This window comes from Fukomys damarensis, unplaced genomic scaffold (genome assembly GCF_012274545.1).
Source record: "Fukomys damarensis isolate Sample0158 unplaced genomic scaffold, DMR_v1.0_HiC HiC_scaffold_2, whole genome shotgun sequence".
Classification (NCBI taxonomy): domain Eukaryota; kingdom Metazoa; phylum Chordata; class Mammalia; order Rodentia; family Bathyergidae; genus Fukomys; species Fukomys damarensis.
Window position 1 is genome coordinate 46,466,512 of NW_022900914.1, and position 18,227 is coordinate 46,484,738.

At 43.7% G+C, this 18,227-nt stretch overlaps 1 protein-coding gene across 3 annotated transcripts in view; it reads right to left on the bottom strand.

Moving 5' to 3' along the window:
- Positions 1–18,227, bottom strand: part of Add2 (adducin 2) — a 108,345-nt gene that overhangs the window by 17,270 nt on the left and 72,848 nt on the right. For all 3 annotated transcript variants that reach the window (XM_010609649.1, XM_010609648.1, XM_033764649.1), the window contains exons 5-10: positions 16,342–16,493; positions 15,885–15,965; positions 12,779–12,928; positions 11,193–11,336; positions 9,277–9,375; positions 5,547–5,723 (exon numbers count right to left, since the gene is read on the bottom strand). In XM_010609649.1, coding sequence (XP_010607951.1) covers positions 5,547–5,723; positions 9,277–9,375; positions 11,193–11,336; positions 12,779–12,928; positions 15,885–15,965; positions 16,342–16,493 — 803 coding nt within the window. The remainder of the gene's footprint in view (positions 1–5,546; positions 5,724–9,276; positions 9,376–11,192; positions 11,337–12,778; positions 12,929–15,884; positions 15,966–16,341; positions 16,494–18,227) is intronic.

Here is an 18,227-nt window from a genome sequence, read left to right on the forward strand (position 1 = left end):
TTGAGAGGCAGGCAGTGGAACCACTGAGCCAAATCCCCAGTCCCTCCAACCTGAATTTTTAATGTAATTGCATTTGTCAGTGTTTACATCATGATTTCTATCTTGCCATGCTAAACAAGGTCTTTTCCAATACAAGAGCACTTCAAATATAAATCAGTGTTTTTTAATACCTTAGTAAGCTTATTTTTCATGTTAAAATTTTTGTATACGTGCTGCTGAAGCAAGCACTCATGTCAAAATTTTTGAAAACTTAGGCTTTTTTATGTTGTTGGAAGGAATGTGGTAGCAATTTGCCTTAGTTTTTTTCCCAAAATGCTCAAGGTCTATCTTTTCCTCTCTGATTTATAAAGTGCCTTCTTACCCTGTGTAAATTCCAATACATTTTGGGTCTATTTCTGGATTCTTTAAGGTGTTGTATGGGTTTGCTTGCTCATTCTTTTTTTTTCCATTAAGTTTATTGGTACATTTTATGTATACAGTACAGTTACATTCATCATTAGGATCTTATACCTTTACATGATATATCTTGGTTCTTATTTTTTCCCCACTTCCCTGACCTCCCTTCATCCCCCTCCGCCCTTCCCTATTTACAAAGACTTTGTTTCCATGTTTTCCTTTTCTCATATTTTTACTTTTCCCTTCTTTTCTTCTCCATTCTATTACTAACACTTTATCACATTTTAGCATGCGGGGGAACTAGTAATCCCCACTTAGATTCTACTTAGCATTTTTTAGCCATTCTGAGTTTCATATTGGAAGTACATTTTAAGTCTTTGTGATTTCCCTCATTTTTGAGAGAATTACATTCTGTTTGTAGACTGATTTTTGGAGCCATGACTTCTTTATCTTGTTGGGGTTTTCTAACCAAGGATAAATTACAGCTCATCGCTGATTGTGGGGGTCCACCCCATTGATCATGCCCAAAGCAGGCTGTAAGTAGTGCAGGCGGTAAAGAGTTAACTCTGCAATTGGCTTATTTTAAGAATTGAGTCTTACCAAAGCATCTGAGAGAACACAGCCAAGGGCAAACTGTTTCTTACCCAAATTCCATTCCCAGCCTAACACGAGAATGATTTGTCTCCTTTTACAGGACTTGCCTTCATTCAGCAACATATCCTTAGCAACCACACAGAGTCCCCTTACCCCAACCTAATAATGATTACATCACCAATAAATATCAATGGTTATGGCTGTTCAAGGCTTTTGTTGCTCAAGCTTTTGCTTGCTCAAGCACTGGTCATCCCAGTTCCCCATCTCTTTAATTCAATCTCTAAGTCTTTCTTCTTGCCATGCACTGAGCAGAAGACCAGGATCCACTGCAAGGGTCCCCAATACTGATTTCAAGTTTTCTCTGAGGTCTAAGGGTAAAGTTTTATCATTTTCTTTAAATGAAGTCTGCTCAATGTTTATGACTTTGTTATCTTTGCAAATAGGATTATTTTCCTCCATTATCATTATTATTATTTGTAGTTCTTGGAATCAAACCCAGAGCCTTACACATCACACATGCTAGACAAGTGCTGTATAAACTATATCCCCCCAACCTCATTTTGTCTTTGAAAGAATCCATGCTAAGATACAAAGATGGATTTTTGTATATATTTTTTCATAATTGACTACCTTCAGCTGATTTTGTACTTATGAGGCATATAATAATCTTGTTTCATTTATAATATTTATACCTCTTCCTTATATCTCACTGCCTAGATTGAGTCCCAATATCAATCCAGAATACTATTAAATAATAGTCATAAGAACAGAACTAATTATTTTGTTTCAAAGTTTGGTGGAAATACTTGTAGTACTTCACCATTATATGAACTATTGTTTTTGGAAAAGTCATTTTAATCATATTGTGTCCTGTTTCAGTTGATAGCTGTTATTTATAAACTGATGTTAAAGTTTTATCAAATTCCTGGAAACATTAGCCACAGCAATTAGACAAGAGAAAGAAATTAAAGTAATAAAGATAGGAAAGGAAGAAGTTAAACTATCATTATTTGCTGATGATATGATACTCTACATTGAAGATCCAAAAAACTTCTAGACTTAATTGACAGATTCAGTAGAGTATCTGGATACAAGGTGAATACCCAAAAATCAATAGCCTTCTTATACACAAATAACAGACACACGGAGAGAGAAATAAGGGAAAAAATTCCTTTTACAATAGCATCCAAAAAAATGAAGTATCTAGGAATCAATCTAACAAAAGAAACAAAAGATCTCTACACTGAAAACTACAGCACTCTGAAAAAAGAAATCGAAGAGGATATAAAAAAATGGAAAGATATCCCCTGCTCCTGGGTAGGAAGAATCAACATAGTGAAAATGGCCATACTACCAAAACTGCTATATACATTCAATGCAATGCCAATTGAAATTCCAACACTATATTTCACAGAACTAGAAAAAAAAATCCAAAAATTCATTTGGAACCATAAGAGACCTAGAATAGCAAAAGCCATTATAGGCAACAGTCACATGGCACCAGGTGTAACAATTCCCAATTTGAAACTATACTACAAAGCCACTGTGATAAAAACAGCATGGTACTGGCAAAGAAATAGGCCTGAGGATCAGTGGAACAGACTGGAAGACACAAAAACAAATGCAGATGTACTCAGCTACCTCATCTTTGACAAAGGAGCTCACCATCCTCAGTGGAGGAAAGATAGCCTCTTTAATAAATGGTGTTGGAAAAACTGGATATCAACCTGCCACAGATTAAAATTAGACCCTTATCTTTCGCCATGCACTAAATTAAAATCCAAATGGATTAAAGATCTAAATATTAAAACAGAAACATTAAACTTGCTGGAAAGTAAGTTAGGCAGAACTCTGGAAGACATTGGTATAGGAAAAGACTTTATGAACAAATCCTCAGTAGCACGGGAACTAGCAGAAAGAATCAACAACTGGGATCTCATCTTACTAAAAAGCTTCTGTACTTCAAAAGAAACCATTAGCAGAACTAAGAGACAATCTACAATGTGGGAAAAAATTTTTACCAGCTGTACCTCAGACAAAGGACTATTATCAAGGATATATAAAGAACTCAAAACAATCAGTCCCCCCAAATATAAAGACCCGATCCAAAAATGGGCATCCGAAATGAACAGACATTTCTCATACAAAGAAGTGAAAGCAGCAAGAAAATATATGAAAAAATGTTCCACATCACTGGTCATTCGAGAGATGCAGATGAAAACAACACTGAGATTCCACCTCACCCCACAAAGAATGGCTGCTATCAAGAAATCACACAATAACAAATGTTGGCGGGGTTGTGGGGAGAAAGGAACCCTCCTCCATTGTTGGTGGGAGTGCAGACTAGTGCAACCACTATGGAAATCAATATGGAGATACCTCAAAGAGCTTGGACTGGAGGTTCCATTTGACCCAGCCATCCCTCTGTTGGGTATCTTTCCAAGAGAACTAAAAGAATCATATCACAGAGAAGTATGTGCACCCATGTTTATAGCGGCACAGTTTGTAATAGCTAAATCTTGGAAACAACCTATTTGCCCATCCGTTGGAAACTGGATAAAGAAGTTGTGGTTTTTCTATAAAATGGAATATTACTCAGCCATAAAGAACGAGAAAATAGATTCATTCATAGGAAAATGGATACATATTGAAGATATACTCCTAAGTGAAATAAATAAGTCACACATGTGTAAATACCAAATAGTTTCCCTGGTGTGAATAATCTGCAACAATGCATAAGATTCTAATAAGATTACTGACATTTAGAAATGGGAAGAAAGGAGCTAAGGGAAGGTGGGATGGGTAGGGTAAGAGTAAAAAGGGAAAAGAAAAAAATGTGAGAGAATGAAAAGATGAAAATAAAGTGTTTGTAGATGGGGAGAGGAGGAGGGGGTGAAGGGAGGGCAGAGGTAAGGGGAAAAAATGAGAATCAAGACTTGTCATGTAGAGGTACAAGATCCCAACAATGAATGTAACTGCACTGTATCCCTAAAATGTACCAATAAACTCAATTAATGCTGAAAAAAAAAGTTTTATCAAATTCCTTTATATTTATTAACATGATAAAAAAGTTTCTATCCTTTGAATCTTCAATATCATGAAATATATTTAAGTAGCTTTGCTTTTGGTGTGGAGATCGAACTCAGGACCTTGTACTTGTGAGGCAGGAGTGCCAACACTGAGCTAAATCCCTGGCCTCATGAAGTATATTTAAAAGATTTATAATATTAAACCATCCTTGCACTCTAGGGGTGAGTCCTCAGTTATTGTGTAGTATTATTCTAAAGTTATCCTCAATATTAATTGCTGGTTTTAAAGAAGCATGTTTTCCACTAGTAGAGACTGAACTCAGGGCCTGTGCACTGATTCACACCCTTAGCCTTTGTTTTATTTTTATTTTAAGACAGAGTCTCACTAAGTTGTCTGGCTGGGCTTAAACTTGTCATCCCCTCACTTCAGCCTCCTACAGTGCTGGGATTACAGGCATGTGCCACCATGTCTGGCTTAGGCAGCATTTTTTTCATTAACATACAAAGTGTAATTGGTCTGAATGTGCTATAATCGTTACAGCTTAGTATCCTTCTTTCACTCTTCTCTGAAACAGTTTAAATAGTACCATAATTATTTCTTAATGGTTTGAAAGAATTCCTATATGAAATCATATAGGCATGATAATTCATTCAGATGTCAATTACCCAGGACCTAAACGGTATAAAGGAGTTGCATTCTCGTTGTGGATTATACCTTTCATTATTATTACGTGACCCTCATGATACATCTGGTAGTGAGATGAAGATGACTTAGAGGAAATGAGAGCAGGGACAAATGTATTAATCATTGTTGTGACCTTGATGTGATAAAGGGGGTAGAAGGCAGTAGCAATAAGCTTTGGAAAAGAGAACCAGGTGGAAATGTTATGAAGATAGGTTTCATTTCTCTTTTTTGAGCAATCTAAAATGTTATAATTTCTTGCTACAATTCGCTCCTCATTATATATTCTTCCCTGTCGTTCCTGAAATGTCTCCTCTAATGTCTCACACTCTTAACTACTTAGCCTCTAGAAGAAAGAAGGATATCTAAAACAATTTTGGTATTATTTAATGAACTGGCCTACTTCTAGACACATGCCAGTTCAATTTCTTACATGATTGATTCATTTATTCATTGCAGTCAGGTATTATCATGAAGCTGCTGCCTAAGAATAAGGAAATTAGGAGTAATATGTGCCTTCTACATCAAAGTCAGAGAATAGAAAGAAAGACAGGGCTAATTATGTAAGAGGCATGAACTAATCCCCAGTATAAGAGAGGCTATGGATGTCAAAATCACTACTTCTCATAGAAATACCGGATCACTGCTTCTCACAGAGCACTCTGCAAAGATGATATCCATTGCAACTTGAATTATTGCAAATTCTAAATCAAACTGCCTATCAGTGAAGCTTTCAACATCTTAATCAAGGTGTTGGCAGATTTTTCTGTCCACCTTGTACTAGCTGGTTCTAGGGGCTAAGTCTCCATGGCCTGGCCTAGAAGGGAAAATGGCAGCAGACTCACCAGGTTGTCCAGCATTCTCATGAGGGCCTCAAACTCGTGTTCCCCTAGCCGGCTCTTCTGCATGGGTCCAAAGGTGCTCCCAGCCCACTGCACAGAGCCCACTTCATGGGGCCGGTGCTTCTCCTGCTCCAGGAGAATGAGGTTCTCCACTCCTCCAGCGCTGGATAGAGCTGACACCTGCAGGAAGGAAAGCCAGAGCCCATATGCACACAGGACCCCTGCCCTGGCCTGTGCCCCTGATGCAGTGGGACTGCAGGGGCTACAGAGGAAAACTTAGAAGCCAGAATCAGATGGGAAACTGAGGAAAAGCTATACCCAAAACTTGGGCATGCACTCATTGCCATGGAGTATTAGTCTTTCTTTTCCTGATCACATTTCTTAGTGAACCGAGAAAAGAAAGAACTAGCAAGTATAAACCGTAGGAATAAAAGAATACAGAGGAATGAAAAAGTATTTAGGATAGAGACCAACTTAGACTTTAATCATTTTTGGAAAAAGAGGAGGATGAAATTGGAAAGGGTTCCAAAGAAGACTTCAATTCTTATCTCTTCAAGAGGAAAAATATGTGAAGAAAAAGGCTATTAATATTGGTTAAATTTGAGTGGTGGGTGTCTATTATGTTATCTCTGTATTTCTGCGTATGTTTGAAATCTGTCTTTAAATTTCTTAAAGGAAATAGGGAGGATGTAGGTGGTTGCAGGCAGTGGATTTGTAATAATAGGACAAGACAGATGTATATACAGCAGGCAATTTTAGGATAATTCTTTAAAAATGATTCATTTAGCTAATCTTATTTTCCAATTGCATGATCATCTAAGATTACATTCTACTGACTTCACATATCCAGCACTCAGATGTACTGAGCTAGGGTTTAGCTTCCTGGGTAAGTTCAGTTACACGCAGAGAGAGAAGCTTTTGGGCAGTCTCATTAGAGTGAGCCAGGTGCACTGTGCACTAATCTATTCAACCACCTGAGTAAGACTGGATATCCTGTGTAAGCTTGCTATTACAGGGGAGCTGCCCTGATTACAAATGCTTGCAATTATTTGGTGTTTTTGTGTCAGTTACTTTTTACTGAAAACTAAAGATCCATTTAGCCTGCTGACAAATGCATGCCTATGAACCCACGAAGAAGATCCAGACATCCCCTAGTGTGTCCCATTTACCATGCTTAATAGTTGTCCCCATACTGTTTCTTGGAGGCCAGCCAAGCAACCTCCCCAGGTGAACCCCATCACCTTGAGAAGAGGAGGGAGGAAGGAGATTTTCCCAAACTCTTCTCACTCAAGGCACCTCTCCAGGTGTCCGCATGACTGCTCCCACTGATCCTACTCTGGAGAGGCAGTGCAAGGTAGCATAGAAGGCACAAATTTGGGTGTCAGTCTATCTGGGTTTCAATCCTGGTTTGACTACTGCCTGTGTGATTCAGGGAAGTTATTTACCATCTGTGTGCCTCTAGTTTCCTCATCTGTAAAATAAAAATAGCAAGGTAGCAAGACTCCTACCTTGTGGGGGAGTCTTCAAGATAATGGTTGTAAAGCACTTAGGCCCCTGGCCCTAAAGAGTGCCCCGTAAATGTTGCTAGGGAATGAATGAGATACAAACTCCTCTGGGACTGGTCATTAGTGGAGAAAGAGAGGAAGGGAACCAACTGTTCACAATCTTGCAAGAGCTGCCTCCCCCACCTCCCTCTTTCTCCACTGGTTTCCATGGTGATGGGTAGCAGACCAAAAAGAATTGCTTGCACATCTTCCCAACTGCCTGTCAGCAGAGTAGGGAGCTGCCTTTCTCAGCTAGGAATGACCCAGTTTCCTGGAACCCCAAATTGATGAGGAGCAAAGAAAACACAGTCCCCAGGAGAGGTGAACAGGCACTCAGCCTTGGAGCACAAACAGGACCACAGCCACGTCTGCTTGTTTGCCAGCGTTACTGAGGGAGACAGTGGGGCCCATGGTGGAGGCAGAGCTTCAGTGATGGTCACTCCATCCAAAATGACCCAGGTGTGACCCAATAGCACCTGCAGCTTGTTGCTACATGTGCTCTTCATGTCCTGATCCACCACCTTCTGGTCTAGTCTTCTATTCCTCCCTCCAGAAGCCTCTCTCCCTCCAGCTGAAAGAAAACACATTGGAGCTTTACTGGGGGCTAGATGACTGCACTGTCTGAGGTACTTTAACAAGGTCACATCAGACCCATCCTGAAGAGCAAGTGACAGCAGCTGGAGGTTGTCAGGGTCAGTGATTGCAGATGGCCATTCCGGTTTTGGTTAAATTGCCCAAAGGCCACTGCTGGGGTCAGGAGTCTGGGAGTGGCTTCACTGTGTGGGGGCACACTGGCCTCCCCATTCATTTTTAGGGCTGGGCTGTCTTTGAGATGAGATGAGGTTTCTCTGTGAGCTAGTTGCTCAGGAGAGCCTCTTCTCCAGAGGCAAGACAGGGCACCTGGAGCAGTGCAGGTCGGGCAGGGAAGGTGGCTGTCTTTATAGCAGAGGCTCTATGGGGTTCTGCCACCAATCAGTGGCCAGTGGTTAGGACAGCATCCTTGGTTGAGGGAAGGGAGCCACATCAAAGAGACACTGCTTGTGTCTGCCTGTACCTGCCTGTCCGTGGTCTCCCCTTCTCCCCATGGCTGCTGGGGGTTGGGGGTTGGTCTCACTTCATTTCCTCCAACACCTCCACAAACTGTCTTTGCAACACAGTCCTCTAAAAACTGTTGAAAGCACACCCTTGGGAGCCTCTACCAGTGAGGCACCAGCCTCTACCATTCTTCCCGTAGAAGGCCAAGAGAGCAGCAGGTGGGCTTTCAGAGGGTGCTATTCTGCCAGGCTAGCCAGAAGGGCCAGATAGACACCCACCAAAAGGGCCCAGCAAAGAGCTGAGGTATCCTGAAGCAATGGGTTTCTTCTGCTGTGAACTGAATCCTAAAAATACCACCCATGACATATCTCTTTGTCTGAAAAGCCCGGTCCTCACAGTAACCCTCTGCACCCCACGTCTACAGTTGAGAAAAACTGGATTTCAAAGAGCAAATTCCCTACCCAAGGACACACAGCTGGAGCTGGTGATGACGATGCCCAGGCAGCCTGGGAACAGGTCTTCTAGGGCTGGCCAAGGCCCCTCTTCACCCCAACCAACTGGCCACACCGTTGAGTGTGTGTGTGGCTGATCCAGTGAGGGCTACATGATGAGCTCTCCGGACATCACCTTAGGATTGCCTAGCCGCTCAGGTTCCCATGCCACCACTCCAAATGGCCAGCTCTCCACTTCTCTTTTCAGATTTAACAATGTTGTTGACTTTTGCAAAACCACTACCTCTACTCATTCCAATCTGTTACAAATAAATAAATAAAGCCTAGCTGTGTGTGTCCACTTCGCACAGCTAGGTGTGGCAGGCATACCCAGGTAACATATGAGCATGGTTAGGACTATATGTGTCCTATGGCAGTCTCTCCCCTGTCGAGCTGATGAGCCCAAGTAACTCACTGTTCTGGGCTCTGACCGCCAAGACTTGGGTGAGGGTCTTCAGAAAATGGTGATAAATTTTTCCAAGCCATGGAACTGACTTTAAATGTGAAATTCCAGAAGTGACCCCAAGGTAGAGATATAGGGCAAGAATTTTAGAAGATAGGGCTCAAAGGTGTCTCTGACTCACAACTAGTAAGGCCAGCACTGTCACCCACAGACTTCATCAGGGCCAACTCCTAGGTCCAATTCCCAGAGGGCTTGCTCACCTGAATCTCACACGCAGCCTGCAGGTGGAAGACCTTGTAAAATGCCTCCTCTACTGTGTCACCTAGAGCAACCACTCCATGGTTTCTTAGCACCAGGATCTGGGGAGGAGGAAACAGCCAAATAAACCTCAAGCCTGTAAAAAGCACTTAAGAGAGATACTTTTCATTTTATTTAGATCAATTTCCATCTCAAGCCCCTTCTCCAAGCCTTTGCTCATTCCTAATCAAATACCCCAATGTATTTGACATATGATATTAACCCAAGGCTTCTACCCTAATAAACTGAAGAGGCTTTTAAAAACTGAGACCATATAGCCCGATTGATTTCTTTGGGCAATGACTGGGTTTTTAGGCCTTGGAGAACTTCTAATTCTGAAAAATTTGTGTGAATGATATTATTTGATGGCTAATGCAAGGGTCAAAGCTCAAGCAAGCTCTTGCCTCTGTAGCTTTACTAATTTTGTGGTCAAAACTCAAGAGGGTGGTTCTCTGAGAAATGGTTCTCCAGAAACAGGTGCATCACATCACCTCTTGATCTCCAGTTTTTCCTCCATAAACTCGGAGAGGCCCTACCAGGTTTAAGATCACATGGTTCTAGGAAGGAGGCTATCATGGCCTTCTAATCTAACTGCTCTTATAGATTAGGAAATAGAAATCTAATCAGAGGCCTACCCTGACTAACTGAAGGCAAAATCTAAACTGGAATCCAGCACTTCTCACCACTGGTGCAATGTTTCTGACCTTGCAGGGGCCAGGTGGATAAAGTGGGGGAAGGAGATCTAAATGAATTCATACCAATAGCTCAACTCCCAAAGGCTAAACATCCCTTACTGAAAACTTTCCTCTGTTGGTTTTAGATTCAAGAACTCTCTGGAACCAGATGATGCCCCTATGGGATCTAAAATACAGATGCATGTGTCAGACCTGTCCTTGCACAGCCTACCTAGACTGAGACCTTACAGCTCTGAACCCCATGTCCTCTCTCGCTACAAACAGCTGGAGGTTTTTCCTTTCAAGAACCAGGGAAATGGAAAGAGACAGTGACTCTGACCCAGAAACAACAAACAACCCTTCTTCTAGCACTCAATAGATGTGGGCACCACATTTCTCTCCCAGCATCGCTAATGACACTTTGGAGGATGATGGGAGATTGGCAGGGCCTCTCACTTGAGTTAGAGCTGGGGAGAGAGGGACTCAGACAGAAAGCGAGTTGGGCAGTGAGTGTAGGATGGCAGCAAGTGACCCACTCAGGCTTGGTTTTAGAGCTTCCCTATACCAAGCTGACCACCCCAATACATGTGCTGTTACAAGGCCTAGACTTACACCAAGCAATAATAAAGTCCCATTTTCTCCAGCAAGTTGGCAATAAATAAATGAATAAGTGTGATAAAACTCAAGTTTGGGGAGACAGCAGGAAAATAGCATTATCTATATCAGACATGGGGGTGAGAGGGAACAAAGAAATCTGTTCTAAGGAAATCACCTCAGGCACCCGGCAGACTTGGTTGAAAGGGTTTTTATCAGCGTAGTTTATACTAAGAGAAAATTCAGGGGCAGGAGCACCTGCAATGTCTGCACATAGAGGTCTATTCAGGAAAATGGTGATAGTCTCATATAATTCAATAATTTAAAATAGTGACAAAAATATTTAATGACATACAATGGTGACTACTATATATTGCTAAGGGAATGGAAGGGCTTATTTTATGATCTCAGTTATGTAAATTACATGTGAACTCACTAGGGGTGTGTACCAAGATTTCTGAGTAGTATGACAGAGATTTTTCCTTTTCTTTCTTTTTTTTTAAAATTTATCTGCAACAGTTAAACATTCTCCAAAGAATATACGTCACTTTTGTGACACCGGCTTTCGACAGTACCACTCCAGAGCATCCTCCCAGAAGGGCTGCCCAAACCTTGCAAGTGGGTCCAAGGCACTTCTGCAGATTGACACGATCGGCTTCCTGCTCCATTTCCCCATTGAAGTCGTAATAGGCCATGTCCCCCACCAGCAGGGCATTGTGGGAGACAGGCAGGAGACCCCACTTCATGGCTGACACCTGTAGGGAGACAGTGGGATGGGTGGCACCTGCAGCCTCCATCTCCTCGGCACATCTGCCCTTCCTGGGAGCACCACAGGCCAGCTCTGCACTGAGGTCCATGGAGTTGGAAGAAGATGAGAAAAGCCTCAGCCTCCTTTTCTACCTGCTCAGTCCTGCTTTCATGCTTTGGGCTCTAATGTCTCTATCAGTTTTCATACAAGGGAACCAGCTGTTAGAAACACTGGAGTGAATGTACTGAAGGAAGCCAGTGCGGTCCTGCTCCTGCTTTGCTCTTATCTGTGACTCTCAGAGAGCCAGGTGTGGTGTTGTTTGCAGCAGGCTTGGGTGAGCAGTTTGTACCAGGCTTGGGATGAGTCACTGGGGACCCTCAGCCTTGGTTTTAGTGTAGAAATAACCATGTCTCCTTGCTAATAGAGAAGACCACTAGGAAACTCCACCTTATAGCCCTAGGGAAGTATACTGGCCAGGGAACAAGGCTGTAACCCTCAACCCCACCTCATTAAAGCAAGGAGCATGGGAAGGCTTATCAGGGGCCTTACCCTCCTTCCCTCATTGTGCCCGTGAGCCTGCAGAGACCCTGCTCAGCACAAACACATCATCAAGTTAATCCAAATCCTGTAAGTTCTGAGCGCTTACAACTGCCGTGCATCACTGAGAAAACAGCCTGGTCAGAAGTCTGCTCTGCAGGTGTGTGGTCTGGGGAACAGGAGGATGGGGGAGTGTTGAGCAATGGCTGAACTTGTCTGCTGTCTACTGCACAGTATCCTAGGTGCACATGAAGAAATGACCAGAGACCCTTGGGGGATAAACTGCTTCTTGAGCTTCTCCCTTCCACCTTCCCCTAGTTTTGCATGCTCCTGTCCCCAGCTCTCAGCTACTCTAAGCTATAGAAAGTTGAGACCATCCAGTTTTCTGCCTGCCTGATAACCTCTGTCAAAATTTCTCCTCCCAGGCTGGGCATGGTGGTGCACTCAGCACTCAGGAGGCTGAGGCAGGAGGATCACCATGAGTTTAAGGCCAGCCTGGACTACATAGCAAGAACCTGACTAAAAATATATATATATATATATATATTTCTCCTCCCAGAGACTGGGCTATGCAGAGGCAGGTAAAACCCCCAGCCCAAAAGATTCAACCTGAGTAGAAACTCATAAGGCACAGTCCTCTGGGTAGGTGTCCCAGCCTGTGTGTGTGGCAGGGTGGAGGACGCAGTGGGATGGATGTCTGACATCTTACCCTCTCTCGAGACTGTGGCATTTAGAAAGAAGATGAGGAGTTCCTACGTTAGGAATTTTCTCTCCTCACCTTGGTCTGGGTTCTGGATCTTTCCAGACTGTTTTCAGTGAGAATGGTACTGGGGAGCATCTTAGAGAGATGGGGCCCCTGGGTCTGCCTGCTGTACTAGGAGCATTGGTGGGGCCAGCAGGGAGCCCACTCACCGCTGCCGTGGCTGGTGTGTGCAGGTGAATGATGCACCTCACGTCGGGCCTGGCTGCGTAGATGGCCGAGTGCAGACGGAAGCCCGCGGTGTCCACCGGAAAGCAGCTGCTGCCCTTCTCCACCACCTCGCCCAGGATGTTCACCTTGATCTGGACCGAGGAAAAGGGGAGACTTGGAGCAACAGGGCAGGCAGGGACCCTCGCTCCTCTTTGGGTGGGTGGGCCCAGCACTCACTACCCATGTCCAGACCCCAGGAGCAATGGCTAGGCTCGGTTTAGGCGACGCGGACGTGCGTCCTGCCCTCAGCGAGTGTAGTCTTAAAGGTCACAGGTGATTATAGTGCAGTAGGGAAAATGCTACAGCAGAGTTTCTCAAAGCTCACTGCACTCAAGAATCCCCTGGAGATCCCGTCAATGCCGATACCGACTCACAGGAGAGTCTGAATTTCTAGTCACTCCCAATTGATACCCGTGCTGGGATCCACTTTGAGGAGCAAGGAACTAGAGGAGTCATTCACAGAGTTCTCCAGAAGCGCGCGCGCGGGGCGGGGGGCGTCTTTAACCCAGCAGACTAGAGGATCAGAAGCCTTCCCAAAGGGAGTCGTGTGTAAATTGAGCTTTTTCATTTCTTTGAAAACTTATAAATCATACACAGAGAACAGTATCCTGAACACCCATTTACCAATCACCCAGGAGCTAGGTCATAAAGGACAAGTGGAAAGAGAGCACGGCTTTGTAATCTGCTTCTGACTCCAAGAGCCAGTAAGTGTCATAACTTAAAAAACAAAACAAAACATACACTTACGTAAGTATGTGTGTGCACGTGTGCGCAAGAGAGAACAAGAAATAGAGCAAAATTCCTACCTAACATAAACAATTTCATAGAACAACATCAGAGAAGGTTACTATGACTGTGATACAGGAAGACATCGTTGCACAAGCACAGAAATGAACAACAGCCCCCTCTTCTGGCTAACAGGAGGGAGTGTTCCTGCTTTACCAGTGACAGCTAAAGCCTCACTCCATGTCACTGCCTCCTGGATAGAAACTGGTAAAATACACAATCTTAGAATGATTACTGCATTCTAACAGCAAACTCCACAGCCATGCCTCCTTTGAGACCCAAATCAGCTAACATAAAAACAATTCCCCAAACAAAGTCCTCCTGACATTCTACTAAACACATGCCCTCATTCCCCATGTACAATTTCCCTGAACCTAATCTCACTCACAGACTATGGTTGTTCTCTGGACATTACTAAGCTTGATTATAGTTTCTAAAAAGTTCTACTGAAAGTTTGGCTCTGAAAACTGAAGAACCCATAATATCCTGAATCTAGCACACAGAGCAATTCCATATCTTGTCTACCTCTGTCCATCCCAGAAGGCCCTAACAAACAAGATGGGGACCAAAGGAAGGAAGTAATTCCTGTGTGGGGTCAGGGACATGCTACTTATATCAGGTGCTTATCCAGGAGCATCAGTAAAATGTAAAACAAATTCCCTCTTGAGCAATTCTATTGTAAATGAATTTTACAAAATGAACATGACTTCATAGTGACCTGACCCCTGATACTGGCAGCAGTTCTCCTGCCTCGAGCACCTGAGTGTCCGATGGTGGCCTTTGGTTTCCCTTTAGCTCAGCTCCCTACTTCCTCAGACATGTGTCCTGTCAGAATTTCCTCTCTGGGATGATCCCTCTCTAATGTCATGTATTCCTTATCTCATCCTTGGATATGTGATCTGTCATCACTTAAGAATCTTTACAGCCTAACAGAATACCACCAACCCATATGGCACCTTTGTACAATAAGAAAATAAGTATTTTCTCTGAGGACAGACCTGGGGACACAGAATGTTGTCACTGAAAATTTGGGGGCGGGGGGAAACAGGCTCCAGAACATACAGTACTTAGCGAATGGAGTGCAGGTTGGATTTTACCCTCTTCTCTCTTTCTCATCAGCCAGGCTCTTCTGAACAGTCACAGCCATAAATCCATATACAGCAGAACTCAGTCAATACACATTTTCTGAGCATCTCATGCCATGACTCTCAGACCTGTATTTTGAAACCACATCTCCTCCAAACTTCCAAACCACATATTCAACTAACTTCCTCCTGAATGTCCAACCAGGTCCTTAACCTCAATCCCAATTACTGACCGACTTGATCACCAGGCCTAGTGAACATGCAGGACCAATTTTTTTCTCAGCTCTGTATAAATGCACTAAACAGTTGTCCTGATACATTTGGCATCCACACCCCTGAAAGAGTGATCTTTACACAATGGTAATGTGATCTCCTCATTCTCCTGCTTATAATACTTCAGTGGCTATATGGCCAGCAGAAAAAAGTAAAAAATGTTGTAGTACTCCCTTTGTCACTTACTTTCTCTGGACACTAGTATCCTTTCTTTCCCATTAAGTGGCTTTGCCATCCTTGAAGTCCTGCCCTGTAGCTCTGTCATCTTGGACTCTGGACTTGAGTCCTTGGACTCTATACTTGAACACATCCCCAGCCTGGCAACAGCCCCTAGGCTGGTGTCCTCCTCTTTCAGGTGCATGACACAGCACAGCAGCCAGTCTGTGCACCTGAGGAGGACTGGGCCCTTCTGCTTCTAAGATGGTTCTTTCTGCTATCTTTCCCCTCTCACCCTGAAATCTTTTCTGATCTACACCACCTTCTAGAAGTCTCCTCCTACCCCACCTAAAGAAGCAGCACTGAGAGGGACCCAGAAGCAATCTCTAATGTCCAGTACCAGACAAATCTTGCAGTGCTTTGGTTCTTGTTCTCATGTATTGCCCATCCAAGAGGGTCTCAACTCCCTCCTTCATGGTATAGTCCCAGGCTTAGCCATCTGAGCTTATCTGCTCTCCCCACTCCCTTCTGCTGTGCTTGCTGCCTGCATCTTGCATTTGATCTTCTGGTCACACTGTTTTCTGGGAGCTGAGTTTGTTCCAAGTGTCTTCTCTGCCCCACTAGATTGTGAACAGCACAAGGGACAGGACAACAGTGGCTAATTCTGAGACAACCTGTCACTGCAGGAGCAGAGTAAGTTCTGCTATCTCATTAAGGAGTGGGCAGTGAGCTAGCAGGTAATACTCACCAGGCTGGATGCAGTGACTTCACTGCAGGAAACTCCCTTAGGGCTAATCAGGAAGTGGTCCTGCTCCTTGCTGACTCTCAACTGGAGAAAAGACACACATTCTCAGGCACAAATAGGGAGAGGGAGCATTTTCAAGGACACGGGATTTGAATCTTTTCTTCCCTTGAATTTACTGTGCCCAAATCTTTCTCCAATGAACCCTTCTCTCTCCCTACATTAAGAGATGAAGAGGACTTGACCTTTATTTGGAGCTGGGGAAATGGAGCTACAAGAGGAATCTTGAAATCTTCAAGAAAAGCCCCAGATAAAGGATCCAGAAATTTCTGCTCCCCATCCAAAGAAGATCCCACTAGGCGGAGTTTTGAGAGTTCAGAGCATTTCGGCCAAAGGCTACCAACAGTGCCACGGCCATACCAAGGGTCAGGAGTTCTCCCTCTGGATTTAGTGCTCTCCTCACCGTGACGTAGGTATCGCTCAACTGGGCCCAGCCGTAGAGGTCCAGAAGTCTGTAGACACTGCTGATCTTGCACCGCATGAGCCGCTCCCCTTTGGCCAGGTTCAGGGAGTCAGTGGTGTGGAGGTCATTGATCGGTGTCATTATGGAGAAGTCTGTCGAGGACAACACCAGGGACAGCGCTGCTCACTCAGGGTCAGGAGCTTCCATAGGCACCAACCACGCCCCCCCTTCCTTGCTCTAAGACTCTCCAAAGTCTCATTGGCACTATAACTGCACAAGAAGCATTGCTGGGCAGGGAATTCAATACTTTTTCTCCCCTACCCAGTGAAGAAAGTCCATAGAATAGATATGTGTGCTCAATAAAGTCCTCTGCTAATTTAAGTAAGCACAGCATCGCTTTTGGTCAAAAATCATGGCAAGACCCAAGTTCTCAGAATGAAGGGTTCTTGGAATGCTAAGATTACCATAAGACCTAGAGATGGGTATTGAATGAAAGAAATAATAAATTTCTGAGTGGAAATACAGGTATATTTCATCAGTTAGTTCTATTAAGGAAGTTACTGATCATGAGACCAGCCATTATCAGGTTTTTTAACCATTCCATGCAATAAAATTTTTCTATGATTTGGAAAGAGGGCAAATGAACAGGCAAGTCAGCAAAGAAGTACATCTGTCAACTTCTCTTCAGTTTATTTTAAGGAATCATAAACTCCTGCAGTCAGGGTTGGGTGAAGGTCCTGAGGCTTCTAGCAGGGTAATCTGCTCCTCCTTGGGCATGCAGTCCCTTGGTTGTGTGATGGTTCTTTTTAAAGAAGGTGGAAGGAACTTGGAAATAGGCCTACAACTTTTGATAGTCTTATCCTCAGGACACCCAAAAAGTCTAGGTCCTGTCCTGTCCATTTCATCAACATGCCCTGTCCTTTCCATTAACATAATGACCAGGCCTTGAGAAAGGAGAAGAAGGCGTTTGAGACCACCCCACACCCACGTTCAGATTATTCAATGTCTATGAACCGATAAAAAAAATCAATAAGAAAGGATTCTAGCTTAAAACTATATCTGGCTGAGAGCCTCCTGATGCTGCCTCTCTCAGCTCCCCACTAAAAACTTTAACGGATTAAAAGGTTCTTTGGAAGTGTTTGCCATCTCTGTAAACCTCTCTGCTGTACAACATGATGCGTGTCCTGCATCAGATTTGCTGTTCGTTGAAATGATGAGACGGTCTGAAAATGTGAGGGTGATCACACGATGCTGGGCCATATCCAGCAAGCACAAAGCATGTCCTGGACACCCCCTGTCAGGGAAATGTAGCAAAAAGGGAGGGGAAGGCATATCAAAAGTACTAGCCCTAGGAAAGGTCAGGCAGGTGAAGCTGGTGTTGGGAGGGTCTTCAGGCTCAGAGTTCTTTGAATTCATCTTTTATAAGTAACTCTGGGGCTCCAGAGATGGCCAAGAGGCCAGAACAGTTCTGAACATATTTACTCCATTACAACTTCCCTGTCGGTCTCAAAGAGTGTCCCCCTGCCCTGTCCTATGGAGAGCTTCAACTGTAAGAGTTACCTTACCCACAGGACTTAGGGGCAACAGACAAGAACAGGGGAATTCTATAGCAATTTCCAGTTCTCCACTCTTAGGATCTTAATATAAAAAAATAGTTATTCTGGCCAGCTTCATCAAAGTTAGGGTGGCTGAATGCCATGCATGGGAAGAGGCTCTAACTAGGCTATTTATTCAGTGTACCTAGGAAAACACAGAAAAAGATGAAAATTTAATGAACTATCCTTAAGCTAATATTGAAGGGTACCCTCATGCCAACACGCCCTCTCCTCATCCTCAAATTCTAAGGCAAATGGACCTAGACAGAATACTCAATCTGGGCTTGAATG